At 40.1% G+C, this 9995-nt stretch overlaps 1 protein-coding gene across 1 annotated transcript; it reads right to left on the bottom strand.

Annotated features, from left to right (window-relative positions):
- Positions 1-543: 543 nt before the first annotated feature.
- On the bottom strand, positions 544-9235 carry LOC133147269 (uncharacterized). Its single transcript, XM_061271253.1, has 2 exons — positions 8743-9235; positions 544-8501 (listed from the first exon to the last, which is right to left on the bottom strand). The coding sequence occupies exon 2, from the start codon at positions 7916-7918 to the stop codon at positions 6806-6808; it is 1113 nt and encodes a 370-aa protein (XP_061127237.1). The 5' UTR covers positions 7919-8501; positions 8743-9235; the 3' UTR covers positions 544-6805.
- Positions 9236-9995: the final 760 nt, after the last annotated feature.

Raw genomic sequence — 9995 nt, 5'->3', positions numbered from 1 at the left:
AACTACAGAACTTGTAAACAAGTACCTGAAAAGTAGTAAAAGTTTGCCGTATGCCCCAGACTTTAGTCTGCGAGGACAGTGCAGGGCTGACATCACCAAGTAAAGACCCTGTTGTTTTCTTGGATTGAGCAGTTTAGCGAGGAGTGAGCAGGAATGCTTCAAGATGAGTAAATGGAAGAAAACTCCACTCCGGTTTTTGGTGAGGAATTAGCATTTTAGCTAAAATGCAGTTCAAATGCAGGTCAAGCAACCTACTCAGAGACTGAATACAGCCAAGAAGTTTATCAGACTGATAAGAGTTAAGAGCTGGCTACATTCCTGTGTTGCAAAATAGCTAGAAAACAAACAGCACAGGCAAGTTCATTCTTATCCATTTTTTTCAGAATGCAGCTTGAAAGTTCGTGAACCCTTTAGCATGCATTAGCATTGTGGACAGTATTCATACATACAAATAGGACCATACATATTAGGATATCTGCAATATTCCCATTTAATTGGCTCAAAACATCACAGTGGATTTGAAATGAAACGAACAAGATGCACTTCAATTGAAGATGTTCAGCTTTAATCTGGTGGTATGTATCCAAATCAGGTGAATAGTGTAAATAATACAACATTTTGTAATTATGTTTCTCGCTTTTTAAGGACTTGATCATTTTATTCCTAAAAATGACAATGTTGATAACACACAGTGACTTGGATAAGTAACTTCATTCTGACTCCCGGTCTGGAACAAGTAACATGTTAGAACACGCATCATCAGAAAAGTGGTCATATCAGATTAACATGTACTGCACTGGCACTGGTTCTGGTAGATCTTATCAGAGTTTTCTTTTTCTGTTTGGGGCCAGTCAGAGCATTCTTTTTGCAGCATGTTTGTGCGTGTTTTGTTCGATTCCTTCATGGCAGATGAAGTAATAGAGGCATTTGATCCCTTTATTTTTAAAGTTAAAAAGTTAAAGTCCCAATGATCGTCACACACACATCTGGGTGTCTTCTGCATTTAACCCATCCCCGTGTGAATTTGATCCATCCCCTGGGGGAAAGGGGAGCAGTGAGCAGCAGCGGTGCCACGCTCAGGAATCATTTGGTGATCTAACCCCCCAATTCCAACCCTTAATGCTGAGTGCCAAGCAGGGAGGCAATGGGTCCCATTTTCATAGTCTTTGGTATGACCCGGCTGGGGTTTGAACCCACAACCTTCCAGTCTCAGGGCGGACACTATACCACTAGGCCACTGAGAAGGCTTTTTCTTCTTCTATCAGAACTGATGGTTAGGGGTTTTATGTTAAAGATACTGGCTTTTTTAAAGAAAAATATTGAGGGTCAAGTTTTGTATACTCATGAGAAACATCACAGATGAAAGGAACAACGATGTTTCGGTGTGAAGGCAGATCATACACACCCATTTCTCAGTGGTATTCCAGCATACAAAAATACATGCCCACATTCTTGGGCAAGTTGAAACACTTTGGACCAAGTTTCAGACAGTGGGAAATTCAGTCGTCAGTTTATTGTTGCTGTATTTGACATTGTTTTTGCTACTGATTTATGACGAATGAAGATTTTACATGACACAAACTACAGGGTGGTGAAGGTGTTTTCTTCAGTGGTTCCTGCGTGGCTTTCACTCTAGTGGCAGCACAAGATCGGGTTCTTGTGCTCCCCGCGTTTTCTGTGCTTGGCCACTCATAGTAACTTGGTGCCTGTGTCTGTGGGGCTTTCGTAGTTGGGTTGGAATGTGCTAAGCATCTTACTGCTCTCGTTAGAGGTTGAATGCAATTATATATCTGCACGATAAATCGACACCCACTGCAATAACGTCCATCATTTCCACAATTGGTGTGACACCTGCTCTATGCATGGATCTCACGATTAAAAAGTAATTTGATTTTTATTTTTTTTCTTACTAGGCTCAGTTCTGTAAATTTACAGGCATAGGCAATGAACATTTCTGCTCCAGGACAAAATAAAAGGCACATTTCGTTCCTCATTAATTTAATTTTTTTTTCCTAGCCAGTTTTGACAAACCATAAATGAACATGCAGGCCATTACAGGTAAAAAAAATCTGAATTTCTCTGTGATTGGCTGGCTCCTGGGTATCCCGATTCTTGCTCAAATTCATCTACAGCAGACTCCATCTCAACTGTGATTCCAAATAATGCAAAAGAAATGCAGACTATATGATTTTATAAAAGCTCTCATGCTACTTTTTTTTAATTATTTAATCATCTTTGATGTCATTTTACCTGGATTGCATTGATAATTTGGGTTGAAAAATAAACCAGCATGCCCTTTTACAAGATACATATTTTGGTCAAAGTCACCTGGCAGATTGAGACGAGGATTTCTTATTAATATTTTCAAGTTTACCTCAGTTTACTGTTCCGCCCAACCGTACTCCCACGGACACATGCTCACCAAATGTTTATTCACTTTCTTTGTTATCACACATACCAAAGACGAGAAAATAACCTTTGGTACCTAGATCATTCCTTATTTCATAATTAATCTTGTGTGTGTGTGTGTGTGTGTATGTGTGTGTGTGCGTGCGCGCGCGTAAGTGCGTGCATGTGTGTGTGTGCGTGCGTGTGTGTCTATCATCATGTTCGTTCTTCGCTTTCGAAGATGACCATGTGACTTCACAGTGTCTTATGTGTGCAGAGATGGCTGATGAGGCCAATCCCTGCATGGAATGACCGGTTGCAGTGGGGGCAGGTTAGGGTTGAGGGCTGGTTGGGTGGGAGAGAAGAACTGTCTTTTGTTTTGCGAAGCTGTCGTTTCCGTTCCGCTTCATGGATGCGTCGCTTTTCAAAGTCTGCAACGCCGTGCTTGACTGCAGTGCGCCAGTTTGGTCGGTGTTGGGCATTGGCCTCCCAGGTCTCTGGGTCTAGACCGCAGCTTTTGAGACTGGCCTTTAGGGTGTCCTTGTACCGCTTCCGCTGGCCGCCACGAGAGTGCTTGCCAAAGTGTAGTTCGCCGTACAGAAGCCTTTTTGGAAGGCGTTCGTCTAGCATGCGGCAGACACGAATAGCCCATCGCAGCTGGGAGCGCTTGAGGGTGGCATAGATGCTTTCCATCTCTGCCCTGTGGAGGACCTCAGTGTCTGGGATCTTGTCCTGCCATCTGATGTTCAGTAGCTTCCTGAGGCATCTCATGTGGAAGCCATTGAGCTGCTTTGCATGTCGGCTGTAGACGGTCCATGTCTCACAGGCATAGAGCAGGGAGGGGAGGACAACAGCACTGTAGACCTTGAGTTTGGTCTGCAGGCAGAGCCTTCTACGTTCCCAGACAGAGCTGCGGAGTCTGCCCAAGGCTGCACTTCCATGTGCCACCCTGTGCATGATTTCCTCATCTATATTGGCCATACGGGACAGGGTGCTACCTAGGTAGACGAACTTGGTGAGGCCAAAGTCAGAGCATGCTGTGGCAAAGATGTCCATGCTCAGTTGCATTTCCATCTGGCTGGATGCATTGAGTGCGCAGTCGTCCGCAAAGAGGAAGTCGCAGACTGTGGTCATCTGCACTCTTGTTTTAGCCTGTAGTCTCCGTAGGTTGAACAGCTTGCCATCGGTGCGGTAGCGCAGGTCTATTCCCATGTCCCTAAAACGGTATGTGTCTGTCAGCATGGCTGAGAACATCATGCTGAACAGAGTGGGTGCCAGAACACAGCCCTGCTTGAATCCAGTCCAACTCCACATTCCCTGAAGGTTTCAGGTCTTGCAGTTTACTGGCGAGCTTTTCATCCAGGGATTGCTTCACAAAGGTGTTGGCGAGCCTGGAGACATTCAAATGCTTTGGAACCTTGAAGCCTCCTAGGAGGGTGAATCTTGATGTTCAGCTTTGATACCAGGAGCGTGTGGTCAGTCCAGCACTCTGCACCACACACTCCCTTAGTGACCCTGACATCCTGTCTGTCCCTATGCCTGACGATGACATAGCCTCAATTGCGGGGAGTGTGTGTGCGTGTTTGTGTGTGCGTGTGTGTGTGAAGTCATGACTTTAAGTGAGGGTGGGTTGCGCAGTGTCAACCTCACTCTCTCGCCTGAGTCCACTTGTATCCAGTGGAAAGACAGAGTCAAGATGGCTGGAGATGGAGCCGGGTGCACTGGATGGCCTGAATACATTACGAGGTGATGCATCCAGCCCGCAGCGCTCCACAAAGCTTGCTGGTGTCGCCAATCGGCCCGTTGAACCTCTGAGGGTTTCCTCCGCGCTTCCTGCCGAGAGCCAGTCTTTGGTAGCAGTTTAACGTCGTGCTCAGGACGTTGTGCTATACATATGCATGAGCGTGTGGATAGATAGATAGATAGATAGATAGATAGATAGATAGATAGATAGATAGATAGATAGATAGATAGATAGATAGATAGATAGATAGATAGATAGATAGATAGATAGATAGATAGATAGATAGTACTATGAGGTTCCCCACAGCGTTGAAGATGAAGGTCTCCTAGACCTTTCTGACAGCATCCACCTGTTCTGTTCCCAGCATGTTTCTTCTACGTCTGCAGAGGGATCTTGATCTCTTCGAGGTAGGACTTTTTTAATCAGTTTTTTTTTAATATAGGAAACTGAGGATCTTGACTTTAATACTGCCAGTGAGCAAGATGCGACCCGTTCTGGAGTGATTATTCCACTTGTTCATTGTCCCTTGTGAGAGCAGAATATGGCTGACCTCAGGCCCACCATTGATGTAACCAGACCATCAGAGTCCCACGGGACATTTACTTAACTGTGTTAAACTATGTACAAAAGTATCTACCCTAAATGTAGACATTGTGTTTTGTGGGCTGAACAGCTGAATTCCATTAAACCAACAACAAATGAGTTTTAAATGTTTACTTGTTTTTTATTCCGACATGGATATTTGTCTTATTAATATTAAACAACACTATCAAACAAGTTTCGTTTCGTTTCGTTTATTTATTTCAAACATGTGAAAAAAGAATAAGCTTACTGTACACAATAAAAAGACATGACAAAATACATGCATATACATATATACACCTACAGACATACCTACATACATACATATACATATATACATATACAAATATACATATACATGTGTATGTTTATACATAACATATATAACATATACATGCACACAAACTACAAGCGTAGCAATAAAGATATAACCGCAAAAGAACCATAAGTCACATTCACATGTCTGAAAAGGAGTAGGAAGAAGTATAATTTATTTAATCCCACCCCCTATTTAATAATCTCTAAATACCCAGCCATAAATCATTTTGCCTCAGTTATTCCAACAAAATACTAAATTACTAAATTATCTCCCACCTGCTGCTCGCTAGACACTTAACATGTACCTACACACTATTAATACATACGTATATTTCACACACAGACACTTAACATACATACATACCTCAAATACAACACAAAAATACCTGAATGGTAGAAATAAACAAAATAAAAACAAAAAAATAAAACCAGCCTGAACAAAACAATGACAAACAGACAAACTAAACCAACAAAGAAACGTAAATCAATAATTACTAAGCACCCCATGATACTCATACACCTCATTTCTGTACCTTGTAAAAACAATTTCTTCTTTATATCTTTTTTTAAACTGATAGATGTTTGAACATTCCCTGAGCGTTTCACCAAAGTATTCCATAACTTAACTCCACATATTGAAATACAGAATGTTTTTCGATGTGTATCGATGAATCGTTACACCCCTATTGTACATGTTTAACTTGTGATTTCCAACTGATCTTATCATCTATTATCACCCCTAAAAATTTAATCTCATTCACTCTTTCAATAATAACCCCATCCATCTTTATCTCTATTTTCAAATTAGTTCTGTGATTACCAAAAAGTATTACTCTTGTTTTGCTTAGGTTTAAGGATAATTTATTGCTGTCCAGCCATACCTTTAATTTGCTTAATTCATTATTTATTAGTGTTGTTAAGGTGTGTAAATCACTACCAGAACAAAAAATATTTGTGTCATCCGCAAACAAAACCATCTTCAAAATATATGATACCTTGCATATATCATTTATATATAATATAAAAAGTTTAGGGCCCAACACTGACCCCTGAGAGACGCCACAACTAATGTCCAAACACGTTGAACAAGTGTCACCCAACTTCACAAACTGCTTCCTTTTTGTTAAATAGCTCTTGATCAATTCTATGGTTTCCCCCTGATGCCATACCGATGTAATTTATTGAAGAATATTTCATGATTTATTGTGTCAAATGCCTTTTTTAGATCAATGAATATCCCAACTGTATATTGTTTTAGGTCTATTGCGTTAGTAATTTCCTCCACTGAGTCAATTAGTGCCAGTGACGTTGCTCTGTTGGATCTAAATCCATATTGACTTTCAGTGAGTACTTTATATTTATCTATAAATTTGTCCAGTCGGTTATTGAAAAGTTTTTCCAGTATTTTAGAAAATTGTGATAGTAATGATACAGGTATGTAGTTTGTGAAGTGGTGTTTGTCCCCGGTTTTATACAAAGGTATGATTTTTGCTATTTTCGTTTTATCTGGAAATATACCGGTCTGAAAGGATAGGTTACAGATGTATGTTAATGGTTTAGAGATCCCCTCAATCACTCGTTTTACGGCAATCATGTCAATGTCATCACAGTCTTTGGATGTCTTGTTTGTGCATTGGGAAACTATCTTTATGATTTCTTTCTCATCCGCTGCTTTGAGGAACATTGAGCTCAGATTCCTATCTATTAAACTATTACATTGCTCCTCAGTTGTTACTGAATCTGGGATTTGTTTGGCCAGATCAGGTCCCGTATTTACAAAGAATGTATTGAGGTTTTCAGCCACTTCTTCTCAGTATTCCTGATAATAAAATATTTAGGATAATCAATTTTTTTAGAGCCATTTTTTATTACAGTATTCATTATATTCCATATTTCTTTGGTGTTGTTTTTATTATCATTTAATATTTTACTATAGTATTCTTTTCTAGCAGCTCTTTTAATATTAGTTAGTTTATTCTTATATTGTTTATATTTATTTTCTGCCTCTTTAGTTCTTTGTCTTATAAATTCTCTGTAAATTGTATTTTTCTCTTTACAGGCATTTTGTAAGCCCTTTGTGATCCAGGGATGATTTACATACTTTAGTTTCCTATTATTTACTTTTACAGGGCAGTATTTGTCATATAACCTTTTGAAGATTTTTAAGAATTCCTCATATGCACAGTTAATATTATTTTTATTGCATATAATATCCCAATTTTGTGACATTAAACCATTTTTAAATGCGTTTATTGTTTCTTCTGTTTTAATTCTTCTGTATTCCTGTTTTCTGGCCAGTTGGATAATTTTATAGTTGTCATCAAAACCCATAAAAACTGGCAAATGATCACTGATGTCGCTGACTAATAACCCACTTATGGTGTTGTTTAAAATGTAATTTGTGAATATATTATCAATAAGAGTGGCACAGTGAGAAGTTATTCTGGTTGGTCTAGTGATTTTTGGATACAAGTTCATGCTATATATTGTGTTAACAAAGTGTTCGGTCAGTTTGTGCTTGTTTGGATTGAGTAAATCAATGTTGAAGTCTCCAGAGATGAAAATTGTTTTGCAACTGACCTTTGAAAACACCTCCTCCATCCATTCTGTGAACAGTTCAATGCTAGAACCTGGTGTCCGATATATACAGCGAATGATTACATTTTTCTTTCTTTCCTTAAGTATTTCAATTGTTATGCATTCCAATATGTTGTTAACTACCATTGACATATCCCGTATCACCCTGACGTTTAATGTCTTTTCCACATAGATCTGTAAACTGATGAAGATAATCCTTAATGTTTGTAAAGTTGGCATACAGACTCCTACTGTTAATATGTATAATAGACAGTCTGCTATCTGTATTGATTCTATTAAATTCTTCATCAGTATAATAACTGCAGTTATTGTTGATTGAGTTAAAGAAGTTGTTATCCGGGTCTATAACATGTTCCATATCCAGTGAACTGTGGTCAGTGTATTGAAATGATTGGAGTTCCAGTTTGTCGTGTTCACTAATCCTCTGAGTTATGTTACTGTTGTCTTCAGGTGTAGATGCTTGATTTCTTTCGATGTGTGCCATGGTTGTGAGTAGAGTTTACCTTACAGTCCTGCATGATGATCATTGGTATCTATCTAGCTCCTCCATACTCCTTACCATCAGCACTTTTGCTTCCTCCGGTGTTCCATTGAGCTTGATAAATATTTTACAGTTTGTAGTCCAGGTATGTTGAATTTTTTTCTGCTTCCTCAGGTAGCGTGCTTTTTTGGCAATATCAGCGTTGTGCTTGGTTAGGTGCTCATTGATGTAGACGTTGGTTCCTCTCAGCTTACTTCCTTGTTTTAATAGTGCAATCTTGTGTTTTTTGTTGACAAACCGCATGATGACAGCAGGTTTGTCTCCGAGGCTCCTCTTGGGCAGAGGGTGGCAAGCTTCGATGTTGTCGCAGTCCAGCTGTATCCCCTTGGACTGCAGGAAAGTAGCCACCTGTTGCTCCGTTTGCATGTGCATGCATGTACATTATGTCCATTATGTCTTCACAGGTGTCTACAAATACACGTGTTTACATGTGCATTTGTGCAAGTGACTTAACTTAAGTATCGTATTGGCCCAAATTTAAGATGACCCCGATTATAAGACAACCCCCTTTTTCAAGTCTAAAGTTTGAAAAAAGCCTTCGTCTAGACCAGGGGTCTCAAACTCAACTTACCTAGGGGCCGCTGGAGGTAGAGTCTGGGTGAGGCTGGGCCGCATGAAGTATCCCACAAAAAAAAAGGCTTCAAGTATTCAAAACAAAAAGGTCAACTGAACCAATCTTCTCAATCTTAACAAGTCAGAACATGCAGAACATGAACAGTTCTTCAGAACATAGGCTTCATTTACTTCCTCCTAATCCTTGCTGTCAAAGACTTGGCAGCGCTTCCTCTCACACAGCTGAGCCACATTTGGCTTGAGGGAGGAGGCAACTGAGACCCTCAGTATGGCTTTAAGGCGCTCATCTATAAGTCGGGACCTGAACTTTGACTTATTGAAGTTCATTGTGGAGAAGAGCTTTTCACACAGATAGGTGCTGCCAAAAAGGCTCATGTTCCGCTTGAACATCCTGGAAAGCTCAGGGAAGGTGGGGGGGGAGTTTTCTCAAAAATTGTCCAAGCTCCGCTGTTTTTCCACTCACCTCCCTGAACTTGGCTTTGAGGTCAGTATTGCACTTGTTGGATTTTGTCCACAATTTAGGGCGCGCGCTATCTGCGCCTCACGGCAAAAGCCATTGCCAATCACCTGTTACCCAATTTACTCACTGCGTGCTTGTTTGATTTCTTCAGATTTAGGAAAATGCTAAGACACTGAAGCAGAAATTAGACTTACACAGGTTGGTTGAGTTCAATCACAATTCTTGTTAAGAAAGCTCTGTTTTCAGAAAAGTACAATACACCGCTGGGCCCTTCAAGAGCAGAAAGTCTCCATTCAGAAAAAGCAACGTTCAAGGTTCTTTGTCAAAGTCAAAGTCAAAGTCAGCTTTATTGTCAATCTCTCCACATGTCACAACACACAAAGAGACCGAAATTACGTTTTTCTCTATCCCACGGTGACGAGACACATAACACGATAGACATACATATACGCGACACAATATAAAAACAAGAAGGCAAAAATTCAAACAATCAATAGTAAGAGTGATGAATAAATAATAAATAAACAGATAACACAATAAATAACGGAGCCAGCAAGCATAGCGCAAAAGTAAAAAACATCATAAACAAAAAGGCACAAACAATAAATAAGAGTAATAACAAATAATAAATAATAAGCTTATATTCAGTTGCACATGCTGGTGTGGGCCGAGTTTGATGGGTGATGAGTCTTTGGGGTGGGGCAAGTTCGCAGTAGAGTTTGATTCAATGGGGGTGGGTGCTGGTCCGGTGAGAGCTGGTTCCATGGGGTTAGGTGCTGATTATGGGCGAT

Source organism: Syngnathus typhle, unplaced genomic scaffold (genome assembly GCF_033458585.1).
Source record: "Syngnathus typhle isolate RoL2023-S1 ecotype Sweden unplaced genomic scaffold, RoL_Styp_1.0 HiC_scaffold_39, whole genome shotgun sequence".
Lineage (NCBI taxonomy): Eukaryota > Metazoa > Chordata > Actinopteri > Syngnathiformes > Syngnathidae > Syngnathus > Syngnathus typhle.
The sequence above is the reverse complement of the archived record's forward strand: the minus strand, read 5'-3'. Positions and strand labels throughout refer to the sequence as shown.